The sequence below is a fragment of the Ahaetulla prasina genome, chromosome 3, assembly GCF_028640845.1.
Source record: "Ahaetulla prasina isolate Xishuangbanna chromosome 3, ASM2864084v1, whole genome shotgun sequence".
Lineage (NCBI taxonomy): Eukaryota > Metazoa > Chordata > Lepidosauria > Squamata > Colubridae > Ahaetulla > Ahaetulla prasina.
In genome coordinates this window covers 229,841,721-229,859,563 of record NC_080541.1, presented here as the reverse complement: position 1 = coordinate 229,859,563, position 17,843 = coordinate 229,841,721, and the positions used below count along the sequence as shown (strand labels likewise).

General features: G+C 48.3%; 1 protein-coding gene across 1 annotated transcript in view; it reads left to right on the top strand.

Moving 5' to 3' along the window:
• CDK5RAP1 (CDK5 regulatory subunit associated protein 1) overlaps positions 1 to 16,271 on the top strand; it is a 28,580-nt gene extending 12,309 nt beyond the window's left edge. Inside the window, exons 7-14 of the mRNA XM_058177764.1 lie at positions 1,051 to 1,171; positions 2,509 to 2,739; positions 2,820 to 2,917; positions 6,619 to 6,674; positions 8,263 to 8,393; positions 11,032 to 11,181; positions 12,971 to 13,111; positions 15,546 to 16,271. Of these exons, the coding sequence (XP_058033747.1) occupies positions 1,051 to 1,171; positions 2,509 to 2,739; positions 2,820 to 2,917; positions 6,619 to 6,674; positions 8,263 to 8,393; positions 11,032 to 11,181; positions 12,971 to 13,111; positions 15,546 to 15,710 (1,093 nt within the window). The 3' untranslated portion in view covers positions 15,711 to 16,271. The remainder of the gene's footprint in view (positions 1 to 1,050; positions 1,172 to 2,508; positions 2,740 to 2,819; positions 2,918 to 6,618; positions 6,675 to 8,262; positions 8,394 to 11,031; positions 11,182 to 12,970; positions 13,112 to 15,545) is intronic.
• The last annotated feature ends 1,572 nt before the right edge of the window (positions 16,272 to 17,843 follow it).

Sequence of the window (17,843 nt, the reverse complement as noted above, 5' to 3'; positions counted from 1 at the left end):
GGAGGGGCTCTGGGCGGGGAAGATTGATTGATTAATTGATTGATTTACAAAGTTCACATTTCTAAGCTGCCCATCTCCCTTGGAGAGACAGGCAGGCAGACAGCTAGAAAGGTGAGTCCTTCGGGAGAAGGGCGGTATAAAAATTCAATAAATGAAATGAAATGAATGATAATTAGATAACTAGGTAGCTAGCTATGATAGATTGACTTAGATTAGGTTTAGTTAGATAGATAGATAGATAGATAGATAGATAGATAGATAGACAGATAGACAGATAGATAGATAGATAGATAGATAGACAGATAGATGCATACATACATGCATAGATTGATTGACATAATAGATTAGGCATTAGATTAGATTGGATTGGATTGGATTGGATTGGTAGAGAGAGCTAGATAACCAGATAGTTAGCCAGCTAAATAATGATAAATAGAGATAGCTAGATAGCTAAATACCCTGTTTTCCTGAAAATAAGTCCTCCCCCGATAATAAGCCCAATCGAGCTTTTGAGTACATGCGCTAAAATATGCCCCCTCCGAAAATATTAAATTGCATGCGCAGCCAGTCCCCGCCATTTCCTCTGGTTAGGGTTAGGGAGACAGAGCTGGGAATCAGGTAAAATGGCAAGAGGAGGCCCCGTCTTATTCCATGCACCCCAAAATAATAAGACCTCCCCGAAAATAAGGCTGAGTGCTTATTGGAGGTTCCTCTGAGTCCTCAGGGTCACCTGAGTGGTGCAAATGGATGTGGAGCCTTCTTGGAAGTGCTGAAAGGACTTGTGTTGTGGAGCTGTGCTTTCTGCAGGATGTTTTCTGTATCCCTTCACCATTGAACACAATTGCAGGCTGTTGGGGGATGAGACTGTCCCTTACAGACAGCTGCATATAAATCCTTCCCTTCCCCACCATTCAGTCAGAGCTGAAGAAGCTTCTTGGTTGAGAAGCGAAACCTCTTCGAAGGAAAACAAGGAAGTCCAGTTGCCTCTTGAAAAATCAGTTTTGCGTTGTCCTCATGACGCTCTCCGGAAATGGCTTTCTCTCTCCCCAGGTCCATCATGCGTGGCTGTGACAATATGTGCAGCTACTGCATCGTCCCCTTCACTCGTGGGCGCGAACGGAGCCGGCCCTTGGCCTCCATTCTCCAGGAAGTGCAGATGCTCTCGGACCAGGTAGGAGGCCTTTAACTTGAACTGTTGATCAGACCTGGAGAGTCACTAAAAACTCTGCTCAAGGTGGAAAGAGGTTCTTCCCAGCTTCTTCTGGAAATCCAGAATAGAATAACAGAAGGGCTGGAAGGGATCTTGGAGGTCATCTAGTCCAGCCCACTGCTCAATCAGGAGACTGTATGCCAAGGGTGTCCAACCTGGGAAGTTTAAGACTGGTGGACTTCCCAGAATTCCCCAGCCGGCATGGTTTAAGACGGGTGGACTTCAACTCTGAGAATTCCCTAGCTGACATGCTAGACAGATAGATAGCCATAGCCCTTAGACTTATATACCACTTCACAGAGCTTTTACAACCCTCTCTAAGCGGGTTACAGAGTCAGCCTCTGGCCCTCAACAATCTGGGTCCTCATTTTACTGAACTTGGAAGGACAGAAGGCTGAGTCAACCTTGAGCCAGTCAGGATCAAATGCCTGGCTGTGAGCAGAGTCAGCCTGCAGTAGGAGTAGTCTTCGTCTTACGACCACAATTGAGCCTAACATTTCTGTTGTTTTGAAACATTGGTTAAGTGAGTTTTGCTCCATTTTATGACCTTTCTTGCCCCAGTTGTTCAGTGAGTCATGGCGATTGATAAGTTAGTAACCCGGTTGTTAAGTGAATCCCACTTCCTCATTGACTTGAGTTGTGTTGTGTCTCCGCCCCCTGAGCCGGGACCCCTGCCAGAAAGTGACTCAGAAAGTGAGGGGGAAGGGCCATCAGGACTTACCTCTGGAACACCGGCTTCCTTGGCTCAGCTCCAGGAGCCAGAGGCAGGCCAGGTGGAGGAGATAACGAGGCCTCCGTCCCCTGACTCTTTCCCACCCCCAGGCCACGCCTCCAGACCCGGCTGATGGCAATCAGGCCTGACTGGACCCTGGGTTTCGTAGGCAGGAGAGGCGGGAACAACAGAAGCAGGGGTGGGGCAGGCCTAAGAAGTGCTGAGTCATGGAGCCACACCCCACAGGATATAAAAGCAGCAAGGGCTGCTTTTTTCGTGGCAAGCAAATCAACTGCTTAGAGGGAGAATTAGAGCTGAAGTCCTGTTTGTTCCTGGTTTCCTGGCTGACTCATCGGGATCAAGAGAGATAACAGAGACACTTGGCAGAAGCTCGCTAGTTTGCTGCCAGAGCTGATAGTTGCCGGCTAATTAAGTCATCGCTCGTGTCTCCCGGACTGCGGAGGGGGACAGATCAAGTTGTCAGAAGCTGGCAGAAGGGAATCACATGACCTTGACTCACAGCAGTGGTCATAAGTATGAAGGAATTGATAACCATCTCCCCTCCCCTCCTCTCCTCTCCTTGTAGGGTGTGAAGGAAGTGACCCTTTTGGGCCAGAATGTCAACAGTTACCGGGACACCTCCGAGCTCCAGTTCCTCTCCCTGGCATCGCCTGAGCTCAGACAAGGATTCCGGACTGTCTACAAAGCCAAAAAGGGCGGGTTGCTTTTTGCTGAGCTTCTGGATCGAGTGGCTGCTGTGGACCCAGAGATGAGGATCCGCTTCACTTCTCCGCACCCCAAAGATTTCCCGGATGAGGTGGGTCCGGCCCCGCTGAGCTCTTGCTCACCCACAACCATCAGCACTGTGACAATAACAACCCTGTCTGCGTTTCACAGGTCTTCGAGGTCATGCGGGAAAGACACAATATCTGCAAACAGGTGCACCTTCCCGCCCAAAGCGGCAGCTCCCGTGTCCTGGAGGCCATGAAGAGAGGGTGAGATGTGTGCTTGTGTGTATGCGAGTCTCTGTAGGAGCTGTTATGCAACTTGAAAATGTCTGGCCATGTGGCCTCCCCTTTCAACAGCCCATTCTGCTAAAACTTCGTGTTAGAAATTCTGTTTATAGAAAGTACCGCATAGAGCAAACAAAGAGCATAGTCACCATGTGCTTTACTGCTCAACTATATAATGATAACAGGAAACTGTTTAGAACAAGAGTATAGACTAGATCCAGACTTGTAAATACTGCCATGTATTGGCTGAATACTACTATAGTTGTATAGAAATTCATTCCAACAATGAATTCTACCAGTTCTCTTAAATTCTGATTTGCAACAGAAAGCAGAATGTGCATGCCATTTTAGCACATGTACCTCTTCGTTTGAAGATTTGAGGCTGCCTAATTTTGTCATCTGGATAGAATGTGGTGAGGGAATGGATCTCCCATGAGGGAGAAGTTACTTTCCAGAGGAGTAAGAGGCAACTCCTCCCAGATGTTATCTGTGAGAGAATGAGAGTAAAGACAGCCTCTCCCTAATAGATCCCAGAGTCTTGTAGAGGAGGGGTCTCCAAATTTGGCAATTTTTAAGGCTTGTAAACTTCAACTCCCAGAATTCTACAGCATGACGACTTGAAGTCTACAAGTCTTAAAAGTTGCCAAGTTTGGAGAACTTTGTTGTAGATGCAGAGAGTCTTCAGTCTGGCAAGAGTCTGTCTATAGGTGTGAAATAATAATGACCTCAGCTTGAAAGAATCTTTCTTTGTTATTCTTGCTGTTTGGATCTGAAACATGCTGACTGAGGGATGCTGGTAGTTGAAGTCTAACGTGATATACTGGAATAGGGTGAGGAAGTGGCTCCCCAGGGGGGCCTCCCAGAAGTGTAAGAGGCAACTCAGAATAAAAGAGGGGTGAAAGGGGAGTGGGCTTTTGGTCGGCTGGTCGGTTCAGGAGTGTGAAGCTCTGTCCGTGAATCTCAGAGACTGTTCTGTCCTGCTTCACCTCCGTCCGAGCGATGGCTTAATTAGCCAGCACTATCAGCTCTGACAGCAAAATAGGTAGCATCTGCCAAGCATCTGCCAAGTTTGTTCCTGGGTGACTCATCGGCGTCGAGGGAGATTTCTGGACCGGGATGCCCTGTGCACAGTCACCCACGCACTCGTGACGTCTCGCCTGGATTACTGCAACGCTCTCTACATGGGGCTCCCCTTGAAGGGCATCCGGAGGCTGCAGCTAGTCCAGAATGCGGCTGCGCGGGTGATAGAGGAGCCCTCGTGGCTCCCGTGATAACACCCATCCTGCGAGACTGCACTGGCTGCCTGTGGCCTTCCGGTGCGCTCAAGGTTTTGGTGACCACCTTTAAAGCGCCCATGGCATAGGGCCGGGTTATCTACGGGACCGCCTGCTGCTACCAAATACCTCTCACCGACCCGTGCGCCTCACAGAGAGGGACTCTCAGGGTGCCGTCAGCGAGGCAATGTTGCCTGGCGACGCCCAGGAAGGGTTTTCTGTGGGGCTCCCACCCTCTGGAATGAACTGCCCCCAGGACTTCGTCAGCTTCCGGACCTTCGGACCTTCCGCCGCGAGCTTAAAACATATCTATTTAACTGTGCAGGACTGAGTTAGATTTTAGTTTGTGGGTTTTATCTTGGGTTTTAATTTTTATATTTTTAATTAAGGCTTTTGAATAAGTTTTTTAATTGTTTTTAGAATTGTATTTATTGTATTTTTTGTTTTTAAATGCCTGTAAACCGCCCTGAGTCCTTTGGGAGATAGGGCGGTATATAAATATAAACAATAAATAAATAAATAAATAAAGGAACAAACTTCAGCTCTTAGTTAATCAGTTGATTTGCCTGCTACGAAGAGGCACAGCAGCTCTTGCTGCCTTTATATCCTGTGGGGTGTGGCTCCATGACTCAGCACTTCTTAGGCCTGCCCCTCCCCTGCTTCTGTTGTTTCCTCCTCTCCTGCCTACGAAACCTAGGGTCCAGCCAGGCCTGATTGCCATCAGCTGGGTCTGAAGGCCTGGCCTGGGGTGGGGGTGAAGTCAGGGGACGGAGGCCTTGTTATCTCTTCCACCTGGCTTGCCTCTGGCTCCTGAGCAGGGAAGCCGGTTTTCCAGAGGTAAGTCCTGATGGCCCTTCCCCCTCACTTTCCAAGTCACTTTCTGGCAGGAGGCCCGGCTTGGGGGGCGCAGACACAACAGAGACTTTGTGCCAAGTGTTCCCTTGTAGAGCACTGCCTTTGGAAAATAATTACATGGCAGCTTTCCAAGCTACATAAGGTCTGTGGTCATAAATTTACCCTTGAAAGACTGTTTGCCAGGCCTTTGCTGAAGGCGAATGAGAGAAATTCACTGTTTGTTGAATAAAAGGGGTTTTGTAGGGACCAGGATTCTGTTTCGTGCTTTTTGGGGAAGCCGAGGTCAGAACAGGACCCCTACCATATGCCGTTCTTAGTTAGGGGCCTCATATATGGTGGCTGAAGGATTCTGGGAGTTGAAGTCCACACAGGGTGTGATGGAATGTGGTGAGAAAGTGGATCCCGGGAGATCATTCAAACCAGATATTATATGTGAAAGAGAGAGAGGATGAAGACAGCCTCTTCCTTATAACTCTCGGAGTATATTGTGGATTCAGATAGTTGAGTCCTCAAATCTGGCAAGATTCTGTCTCTAGGTGTGAAATAATACTCAGCCTGGAAGTGTTGTGACCGAGGCCCAAGTAGTGATTACACTACTTGTTACACTACTTGTTCAGGCCTGAATTGTGAAACACAGTTCGGGCCTGAACAAACTTCCTTTATTAAAACAGCTGAGAATTAATCCATTCTCAGTTTAGTCCAAAACAAATTTTTCATAAACAGTCCTTCGACTTTATCACCAACCTTTGTTGTCTTTGGCAACCTGCCAAAGGGTTTTCTTGGCAAAAACTCCGCAAAGTTCAAGGGACGCTGACAAGAAGCAATGGAATCAACGTTGCTTTTCCACAAAGAACCCAACGGCTCATTGCTGCTCTTTTAAGCCTTATGGGAGGGGCCAATCATCTCCTGGCTTTACTCCCAAGTCGTCCTTTTTTCTTCAGCTGCTCTTGCCTTCTGGCAGCTCTTTGCATGGGTGCACTAGGAACAGGCTCCTCCTGTTCCTCTGCCTCTCTGCTGTCCGCCTCTGGAGGCTCCGGAGTCCGCACATCACTCCCCGATGGCCCTGGCCCCATCTCTGCCTCCAGCGGAGAGCCCTCGTCTGGGCCTTCCCCTGACTCCAGGACTGGCCCATCGTCCTCCCCAGCCTCCTAACTGTCCGACTCCGCTGCCAGCTCTGCAGGCTGCTGGCGGACCACCACAGGAAGAATCACCATGTGTCATTCTTGGTTTTGGGCCTGAGACAGGGCGACTGAGGGATTCTGGGAGTTGAAGTCCACATGTAGTGGCTGAGGGATTCTGGAGTCAACACGTGATGTGATGGAATATAATTAGGAGGGGGCATCATAAGCAGGAGGGGTGCATTGCAAAGGAGTAAGAGATAGCAGATAGTCTGTGTGAGAGAAAGAGGATGAAGTCAGCCTCTCCTCAATAGTTCCCAGAGTTTATATGCAGAGAGTAGAGTCTTCATTCTACAGGTCTAGAAGAACTCAGCTTGAAAGAATCCAGGTGTCATTCTTGGTTTGGGGCCTGACCTCCACCTTCTCATCCTTCCAGATACACGCGGGAATCATACCTGGAGCTTGTATACCATCTCCGCGATTATTTACCAGGTGAGTATCTCATTTATGTTTTCCAATGGCCCCCAGACTCAAGTTACATATTTATGGACTTTAAAGGTAACATACAGGCAACGTGTGTGTGTGTGTGTGTGTGTGTGTGTGAACAAGACATTTGGCAGCCATATGACATCATAGAATAGAATATAAAATAGAATTTTTTATTGGCCAAGCGTGATTGGACACACAAGGAATTTGTCTTGGTGCATACGCTCTCAGTGTACATAAAAGAAAAGATACGTTCATCAAGGTACAACATTTACAACACAATTGATGGTCAATATATCAATATAAATCATAAGGATTGCCAGCAACAAAGTTACAGTCATAAGTGGAAAGAGATTGGTGATGGGAACGATGAGACGATTAATAGTAGTGCAGATTCAGTAAATAGTCTGACAGTGTTGAGGGAATTATTTGTTTAGCAGAGTGATGGCCTTCGGGGAAAAACTGTCCTTGTGTCTAGTTGTTCTGGTGTGCAGTGCTCTATAGCATCGTTTTGAGGGTAGGAGATGAAACAGTTTATGTCCTGGATGCGAGGGGTCTGTAAATATTTTCACGGCCCTCTTCTTGATTCGTGCAGTATACAGGTCCTCAGTGGAAGGCAGGTTGGTAGCAATTATTTTTTTCTGCAGTTCTAATGATCCTCTGAAGTCTGTGTCTTTCTTGTTGGGTTGCAGAACCGAACCAGACGGTTATAGAGGTGCAAATGACAGGCTCATTGCCTTATTTGCATGATTACATATCTCCCTTCTGCTAGCACCTTAATGTCATGGGGCAGCCTCTAATCCCTGGGCTTTTTTAAAATTACGAGCAGTGGAGATGGGGGTATTCCGTGTTGGAGATGGTTAGTGAACTAGGAAGAACTTCCCACCTCTACCCATAATATTCTGGCTTTTTAAACTTATTTCTTATGTTGTAGTCCTTGACTTAACAATAATCACACTTGGCCATTAAAAAAAAATAATTCTAATTCTATTCTAAATTCTAGTTCATGGTTCTCCTGCTTGAGCAGGGGGCTGGTCTAGAAGACCTTCAAGGTCCCTTCCAGCTCATTCATTTTATTCTTTGAGTAACTGTTCAAGTTGCAACAGTACTGGGGGAAAAGTGACTTACTGTAGTACCGTTTTTTTCACGCTTACCAACGTTGCAAGATTCGCCTGGTCACGGGATCAAAATTCAGCTACTTGTCAGTGGACTCCCATTTATAACGGTCGCAGTGTCCCAGGGTCACGTGATCCTCTTTTGTGACCTTTGGGCAATCAAAAGTCAATAGGGAAGCCAGATTCACTTAACAACCATATCTTAACAAGTGCAGTTGTTCACTTAACAACTGTGGCAAGAAAGGCCATAAAACTTTGTCAAAAGTCAAAACACTTTTTTTTTTTTAAAAAAAAAGTCAAAACAGTCCAATCTCTTCTTGAAAGCTTCCAGTGATGATGAAGCTCCCACGGGAGAGAATGCGGTTGGGTGAACTTGGAAATGCGGTCACAAGTAACATCGGGGGCGGGGGAGGGGGGGCGTCGTAAATTCAAAGGGTCACTAAACGAGGACTCTCTGAAAATGGAACTCCTGTTTGCAGATGCAACGCTCACCAGTGACTTCATCGCCGGATTCTGTGGGGAGACGGAGGCCGATCATTTGCAGACGCTGTCGCTCCTCCGTGAGGTTGGCTACGACTTCGCCTATATCTTTGCCTACAGCCAGCGGCAGGTGAGGCCTGGATACCCCGGGTGGCCCACCTTAGGGGGCTGATTTGCATCTGTGACAGATGTGCCCATTAACAAATTAACAGTGTTGGAAGGGACCTTGGAGGTCATCTAGTTCAACCCCCATCCCCGCCCAAGCAGGAGACCCTACAGCATCTCTGACAGATGGCAGTCCAGTCTCTTCTTGAAAGCCTCCAGGGATGAAGCTCCCACAGCTTCTGAAGGCAACTTCTCTTCCTCTGGTTGATGGTTCTCACTGTCAGGAAATTCCTCCTTATTTTCAGGTTGAATCTCTCCTTGTTCAGATTCCATCCATTATTCCTTCTCTGGCCTTCAGGTGCCTTGGAAAATAGCTTGACCCCCTCCCCCTCTGTGTAAAGTAAAGGTAAAGGTTCCCCTCGCATATACTTGCTAGTCGTTCCTGACTCTAGGGGGCGGTGCTCATCTCCGTTTCAAAGCCGAAGAGCCAGCGCTGTCCGAAGACGTCTCCGTGGTCATGTGGCCAGCATGACTCAACGCCAAAGGCGCACGGAACGCTGTCCCCTTCCCACCAAAGGTGGTCCCTATTTTTCTACTTGCATTTTTATGTGCTTTCGAATTGCTAGGTTGGCAGAAGCTGGGACAAGTCACGGGAGCTCACCCCGTTACGCGGCACTAGGGATTCAAACCGCCGAACTGACGACTTTTCGATCGACAAGCTCAGCTGTCCTAGCCCCTGAGCCAATGCGTCCCTCTCTGTGACAGCCCCTAAAATATTGGAAGACTGCTATCCTGTCTCCCCTGGTCCTTCACTAGACTAGCCATGCCCAGTTCTTGCAACCATTCATCGTATGTTTTAGCCTTCAGTCCCCTCATCGTCCTGGTTGCTCATCTCTGCACTCTTTCTAGAGTCACAACATCTTTTTTATAGTGTGGTGACCAAAACTGGATGCAGGACTCTAGGTGTGGTCTTACTAAGGCTTTATAGCAGCGGTTCTCAACCTGTGGGTCGGGACCCCGTTGGGGGTCGAATGACGATTTGCCAGGGGTCGCCTAAGACCATCGGAAATATGGGAAGTATACTTGCGAGTCGAAGAATCGCGCTCCAATGGTTGACTCCACAAGCCAGCTGCAGGCTCTTCAAATCGCTAGCCGAATTCAGCTTCAGGCGCGATGAATTAAACAAGAGAGAAATCTTTGCTCTGATGTCTCCCTCTCAAGCCAGCTGCAATCGCTCCCAATCGCTAGCCTAATCTGGCTTCAGGCGCCATAAACTTAATAGGGGAGGAGTCTCCGCTTTAATGCCTCCGTCCTCAAGGCAATCGCAAGCAGTTCAGATCGCTAGCCAAGACGGCTTCAGGCGCGATAAATTCAAAACGAAAATAATTTTATGGTTGGGGGTCACCACATTGTGGGGAATTGTACTAAAGGGGTCGCAGCACTATAAAGGTTGAGAACCACTGCTTTATAGAGTGGTATTAATACCTCCCTTGATCTTGATTGTATCCCTCTGTTAATGCAATTTAGGATTGAGTTGGCTTTTTTAGCTGCTGCTGCATACTGTTGGCTCCTATTTAGTTGGTTGTTCACTAAGATTCCAAGATCCCTCTCACAGTCATTGCTATTAAACCTGGTTTCCCCAGTTTATATGTCTACTTTGGGTTTTTCTTGCCTAAGTGTTTCCTTTTCTCTACGTTGAATTTCATTTTGTTAAATGTTGACCATGTTGCAGCTGTGGGTTGAATTTATTTACTTATTTCTATCCTGCCTTTATAATTTTTGCAAATACCTCAAGGGGGTGAATATATCCTGCACCCCTTCCTCTTTTCTCCCACAACAACAACCCTGTGAGGTGGGTTAGGCTGAGAGAGAGGGACTGGTCCAAAGTCACCCAGCTGGCTTTCATGCTTAGGGCGGGACTAGAACTCACGGTCTCCCCATGATTGGCCCAGAATCACCCAGCCGGCTTTCATGCCTAAGGCGGGACTAGAACTCACAGTCTCCTGGTGATTGGCCCAAAATCACTCAGCCGGCTTTCATGCCTAAGGCGGGACTAGAACTCCCAGTCTCCTGGTGATTGGCCCAAAATCACTCAGCCGGCTTTCATGCCTAAGGCGGGACTAGAACTCCCAGTCTCCTGGTGATTGGCCCAAAACCACCCAGCCGGCTTTCATGCATAAGGCGGGACTAGAACTCCCAGTCTCCTGGTGATTGGCCCAAAATCATCCAGCCGGCTTTCATGCCTATGGCAGAATTTAGGATGAATTGCAGTGTTCCTGGGGTCATGTGATCCCCTTTTGCGACCTTCCAACAAGCAAATTCAACGGAGAAACCAGATTCACTTAACAACCGTGATAGCAACTTCTGCAGTGATTCACTAAACCGTGGCAAGAAAGGTCGTAAAACGAGACAAAATTCACAAGAAATGTCTCACTTAGCAATGGAAATTTTGGTCCTAAGTGGAAAACTACCTGTAATTCTAGAGCCACATGGCATCAGTTTGTTAGTCTGGTCTACCCTACAGGGCTGACCAGGGCAGAGGCATCTGCCGGGGGCTTTCCTGGCCTGGTCCTTATTTCTTTGGTCAGCTGCTCGGTTCAGCTCCTGGATTAAGTCGGGTGTCCTGTTCCTGACCTCCTGCTCTCTGTCGCTCTGCTCCCCAGAAAACCCGGGCGTTTCACCGGCTGTCGGACGACGTCCCACCCGAAGTGAAGCACCGTCGGCTGGAGGAGCTGAACGTCGCCTTCCGGGAAGAGGCTTCCCGTCTCCACGCAGCGGCCGTGGGTCAGACACACATGGTGCTGGTGGAAGGGGTGAGTGTGTCCCGGGCTAGCTGGGGCTGGCTGGTCAAGGGGCGAGGTTTCCTGCTATCCCCAGGGTTTCAGGGCAGGTGAGGAGGTGAGAGGAGAAGGCCTGAGATGCCACCTGGAGGTCTTTGACCCCCCTCTGGAGTCCCTTGGGAGAGGGAAGTGAATGGCATGGAAATTTGAGGGAGAGGGAGGGAGGGGTGGGAGATGATGGATAGGAAGGGAGGGAAGATGGGAGGGGAAGAAGAGGGAGAGGTGATAGAGATGATGGAAAGGAAGGAAAGGAAAGAAAGAAAAAGAAAGAAAGAGAAAGAAAAGAAAAGAAAAGAAAAAGAAATAGATATCAATAGAATATAACACAACAGAATAGGGATAGGGATAATAAAAGGTCTTCTAGACCAACCTGCAGCTCAAGGCAGGAAACCTTATATTATCCCAACAAATGCTTGCCTAACATCTTCTTGAGATATAGGTAGGTAGGTAGGTAGAAAGGTAGAGAGACAAACAGATGATAGATAGATAGATGATAGATATGGATAGAGAGAGAGAGAGAGAGAGATGGGTGAGTGGGTGGCTGGCTGGCTGGCTGGCTGGATAGATAGGTGGATGGATGGATAGATAGATAGATAGATAGATAGATAGATAGATAGATAGACAGACAGACAGACAGACAGACAGACAGACAGACAGACAGACAGACAGACAGACAGATAGATAGATATGGGTGAGTGGGTGGATGGATGGATGGATAGATGATGATGGATGGATAGATAGATAGATAGATAGATAGATAGATAGATAGATAGATAGATAGATAGATAGACAGACAGACAGACAGACAGACAGACAGACAGACAGACAGACAGACAGACAGACGGATGGATGACAGACAGACAGACAGACGGACAGATAGATAGATATGGGTGAGTGGGTGGATGGATGGATGGATAGATGATGGATGGATAGATAGATAGATAGATAGATAGATAGATAGATAGATAGATAGATAGATAGATAGATAGACAGACAGACAGACAGACAGACAGACAGACAGACAGACAGACAGATAGATATGGGTGAGTGGGTGGATGGATGGATGGATGGATAGATGATGATGGATGGATGGATAGATAGATAGATAGATAGATAGATAGATAGATAGATAGATAGATAGATAGAAACAGACAGACAGAAAACTATGAGAGATAGATAGATAGATAGATAGATAGATAGATAGATAGATAGAAACAGACAGACAGAAAACTATGAGATAGCTAGCTAGCTAGCTAGCTAGAGGATAGATAGATATAGAATGGATAGAGAGAGAATAGAGAGAGGATGGATGGATGGATGGATGGATGGATGGATGGATGGATGGATGGATGGATGGATAGATAGATAGATAGATAGATAGATAGATAGATAGATAGATAGATAGATAGATAGATATGGGTGGGTGGGTGGGTGGATGGATGATGATGGATGGAGAGAGAGAGAGAGAGAGAGAGAGAGAGAGAGAGAGAGAGAGAGCGCCAGACAGATCTCCAGGTAGGACTCAAGGGTTCCAGTTGTTCATTTTGATTTCCTAAGTCGGGCGTTTATGGTTCAGAAAAGAAAACAGACCATGCACAACAGTCCCAAGTTGTGAGTCGTCTTCCCACATCCCAAGTAGCTGCCCTGGAAAAGCGGGATGCAACGGGTGCCCCGGAGCAGCTGGCATGCCATGGCTGCCCGGTCCCTTGACATCCATTTCCCACCCACCCACCCCCACCCTCCTGTCTCTTGGCCCTCCTAGCCCAGCAAGCGCTCCCCGCTGGATCTGTGGGGCAGGAACGACGGCGGAGTCAAGGTCATCTTCCCGGATGTGGAGATGAGCGATGGGTTGGAGGGGCCGTCAGTTGTCCGAGCCCAACCTGGAGATTACGTCCTGGTGGAGGTGAGTCACATGTAGCCACTACTCAGGCACTGCCGACCCGAGTAAATCCCTCTCGGATCCCAGGAATGGAGTTTTATCTGCCTTTCTGGATCGTTCTTGAGGGTCAGAGGAAGGGTGCAATTCCCCCAAAATGTCCAGGATGCTGATCGCGAGACTTCCTCTTTATTTGACCCCCAAAATCCTCTTACAGATAGTCCTCGACTTACGGCCGTTTGCTCAGTGACCGTTCAAAGTTACAACGGCACCAGAAAAAAAAGCAACTTAGGACCGTTTTCCACACTCTTACGACCGTTGAGTCCTCCCCGTGGTCATGTGATCAAAATCTGGACGCTCAACAACCGACTCACATTTATGACGGTCGCGGCATCCCCATGATCACGTGGTCAAAATTTGTACACTGGGCAACTGACTCACACGTATGACGGTTTCAGTGTCGGGTGGTGGGTCAGGCCAGGGGTCTGCAAAGTTGGCTCTTTTAAGACTTGTGGACTTCAACTCCCAGAGTTCCTCAGCCAGCTTTGCTGAAAAGCTTTGCTGGCTGAGGGACTCTGGGAGTTGAAGTCCACAAGTCTTAAAAGAGCCAACTTTGCAGACCCCTGGGTCAGGTGATCCTCTTTTGTGACCTTTTGACCCGCTGAGTCCACAGGGTGAGCCAGGTTCTCTTAACGACCGTGTGAGTCAACCGGGTTACTGACTTATCAACCACAGCGGTTCACTTAACCGTGGCAAGAGAGGTCGTGAAAATTGGGGTAAGATTCGCTTCAGAACTGCTCGCTCAGCTGCAGACAGGTTGGGCTCCATTGTGGTCGTAAGCCGAGGACTCCCTGTTGGGAAGAGAAAGGCTCGATCCGAACATTTTCAAAATGTTCTGAAAAAGAAGATGAAGTTCCTGCCGCAATTTTTTCTGCCGGCAATGATCACGGACTGTACAGTAATTGAGACTAAACTGATTTTAAATCTAATAACAGCGGCAAGATTACTGATAGGACAATACTGGAAGAAAAAAGAATTACCTTCAATAGGAGAATGGATATTGAAAGTTGCCAATTTGGCTGAGATGGCAAAAATCTCAGCCTTTTTGAAAGACACTATACAAGAAAAATATCTAACTGAATGGAAAAAATGGATTGACTATATTCAAAACAGATATCAGACTAAGAGTTATCAGACTGCCTTTGAATGATTAGGATGTATTATTTTTGATTGCTTTGGGTTAGCAAATTAGGAATTGATGAGAATTGTAGGAGTATAATTGAGTTAGGAGGGAAAATTTTTTAGCATATGTTTGTTTTATTTTTAACTATACCTCGTGTTTGTTCTGGGAAGTCAGGGGGGCGGAGGGGGGAGGGGGGTTTGTGAAGGGAGGGGTTAGGGGGGAAAAGGGGAAAAAATGGTTTTGTAAAACTTTTTCAATTAAAAAAAAAAAGGCTCGATCCAGCTAGCAGAGCAAGCCTGCCGGCCAGAAACTGCACCCTTGGGGCACCCTTCAGTTCATGGCTTGCAGAGCCCTGAAGGAAGGAAGGCGGGGCGGCCTTGGCAGGGCGAAGCTCTGAGGACGGCCGGGTGGAAGTTGGGCATTGCAAGCATCCAAGGGCAAAGGGGAGGCAGCTGGCCTCAGCTGCCAGGAGGGCTGTTTCCATTTCGTTGGGAGTTGCTTTTCTCATAGACCCTCCTTTCTGCCAAACAGATCAGGGTTTGCTCGGGGTGGCTGTCGCTGCCCGGAGAAGGGGAGACGGGACAGTTTTATTTATTTTATTGATTAAGATTTTGAACCCTGTCTTTACTCTGCCGGTAATTCAAGGCAGCAAACATATGTAACAATCCTTCTTCCTCTGGTTTTCCGTACAACAGCCCTGTGAGGTGGGTTGGGCTGTGAGAGAATGGGACTGGACTCCGGAGTGGGTTCTACTTACCTTTACTACCGGTTCGCAACGGGGCCACGCCCGCGTGCTTCTGTGCATGCGCAGAAGCTTCCTGATGACGTCCAGGTCATTGGGCAGAGCCTCCCGCCAGTTTTACTACCGGTTCTTGTGAACCAATCTGAACCAGGGACAACCCACCACTGGACTGGCTCAAAGTCACCCAGCCGATTTACACCCCTGAGGCAAGACTAGAACTCCCCATCTCCTGGTGATTGGCTCAAAGTCACCTAGGTGGCCTTCACGCCTACAGCAGAACTAGAACTCACCGTCTCCTGGTGATTGGACCAAATTCACCCAACCAGCTTTTGTACCCAAGGGGTGGGGGGACTAGAACTCACCATCTCCTGGTGATAGGCCCAAAGTCACCCATCTGGCTTTCACACCTAAGGCTTGACTAGAATTCACTGTCTCCTGGTCATTGGCTCAACGTCACCCAGCTGGCTTTCGTGCCTAACGGAGGACTAGAACTCCTGGGGAATGACTGATTCTACCTTCTTTCCTCCACATCCCAGATCTCCTCATCCTCCACCCTGACCCTGAAGGGCACCGCCCTCTGCCGAACCACGCTCAGGGGCAGCTCATCCCCAGCCTCGGCAGAAGCCGCCCGCAGAGCAGCCCCGGGTGCAAGGGGAGGATTTTCGGCGCCCTCAAGACAACGTGGAGCAGCCAAGGACTGATGAGCAGCGAGCACCTTGGACGCCAGCGGCTGCACCCGGCCGGGCACCCCTTGGCGAGAGGCTGTTCGCCCAACCGAGCTGTCTAGCGTCGTTATCGGAAGCAGAGGCAGTGAAAGGCAAGCTACGTGGCTGGACAAACAGCCTGGGAAAGGAGGAGTAGTCCATATTTCGTCCATCGGAGGATGCATTCGGACGTGCTGGGTGTTCCTGCCCGTTACTTCCATGGATGGTTCACAAGTGGACTCTTCCCCCTTCGTCTCAGACATACGTCCGTTGACTTCAGGGCCAACAGACTCTCGCTTTGCTGGCTGGGGGATTCTGGGAGTTGAAGTCTGCCAGGCTTAAAGTGGCCAAGGTTGGAGACCCCTGGTGTGAAAAACCTTTGGGGCAGGGTGGGGTCCCCTCTCCCAAGCAGATGCCCTCCAGATGGGCTGGGCAGCCCGGCTTTTGGCTCTTTAAGGATGATGGGAGTTGTGGTTGTGGAAGCTGCTGGAATTCATCAATGGGAGTCGGGATGGGAAGCAGTGGACTAAATAAATTTAATGTTTGCAAAAATATATTTCAAGGATTTCCTTATTTGATTTTGCTGCCATTTAAGGCAACATCTGTCCTCCGGTGCTGGGAGAATCAACCCAGGGAATCCTCGACTTACGACCATAACTGAGCCCGGAATTGTTACATAACTCGTAAGTGGTTATGGTCACGTGACCCCTGGGCGCTGTTTGTAAGTACATGGGGGTTTCCAACCATCCGTATTTTTATCCTGTGACCGTGTGAGATGCTACAGCGGTCGTAAGTGTGAGGAGCAGTAATCACTTCTGTGCTGTGATACAGCTGGCCTGCAAAATTGTGCAATTGTAGAAATTCCAGCATATCTGAAGACTGAAAACGCTTGGTTTAACTATAGGTTAAGGGACCTAAGTAGAGCTTCCATTAATAGAATAGAATAGAATAGAATAGAATAGAATAGAATGAAAACAGAAACAGAATCGAACAATAGGATTGGAAGGGACCTTAAAGGTCGTCTAGGCCAACCCCCTGCTCAAATAAAAGACCCCATACCATTTCAGGCAAGTGGCTGTCCAGTCTCTTAAAAATCCTCCAGTGATGGAGCACCTGCAATGTCTTCTGTTCCACTGATTAATTGTTCTAACTGTCAGGAAATTTCTCCTTTGTTCTAGGTTGATTCTCTCCTTGATTGGTTTCCCTCCCATTGCTCCTTCTCCTGCCTTCAGGCACTTTGGAAAATGGGTGAACCCCCTCCTCTTTGTGGCAGCTCCTCAAATATTGGAATACTGCTATCATGACTTTTCTCCAGACTTTGTTGTTGTTAGTTGCGAAGTCGTGTCCGACCCATCGCGACCTCATGGACAACATTCCTCCAGGCCTTCCTTTCCTCTACCATCCTCTGGAGTCCATTTAAACTCATGCCTCCTGCTTCAGTGACTCCATCCAGCCACCTCGTTCTCTCTCGTCCCCTTCTTCTTTTGCCCTCAATCTTTCCCAGCATTAGGCTCTTCTCCAGTGAGTCCTTCTTTCTCATTAGGTGGCCAAAGTATTTCAGTTTCTTCTTCAGGATCTGGCCTTCTAAAGAGCAGTCAGGGTTGATCTCCTCTAGGACTGACTTGTTTGTTTGCCTTGCAGTCCAAGGGACTCGCAGGAGTCTTCTCCAGCACCAGAGTTCAAAGGCCTCAATTCTTTGGCGCTCAGCCTTTCTCCAGACTGGCCAAACCCAAATCCTGCAACCGTTCTTTGTATGTTTTAGTCTCCAGCAGGGGTGAAATGCTCCCGGTGATCCGGTAGCGATGGGGGCAGATAGTTCAGAGAACCGGTAGCAAAAATCCCTGCCCCCCCCCCCAGTGCCCACGCCTCGCTGTTCCTCTTCTCTGTCCCTGAAGCAAACGGCCTTAAATGACTGCTGCGGCACTTCAAAGGACCACACTACAGCTGATCAGTGCCATAGGCAGCTAGTAGACCAGTGCCTCTATGTTTAAAGAACATAGACTGGTGCCTGTCAAAAAAGGGTACTTGGTAGACCGGCGCCTCTCAGTAAAAGGCAATTGGTAGACCAGGGCCTCTATTTGTAAAGAAGGTAGACCGGTGCCTCCCAAGTTTTGTATACTTTATTATTTT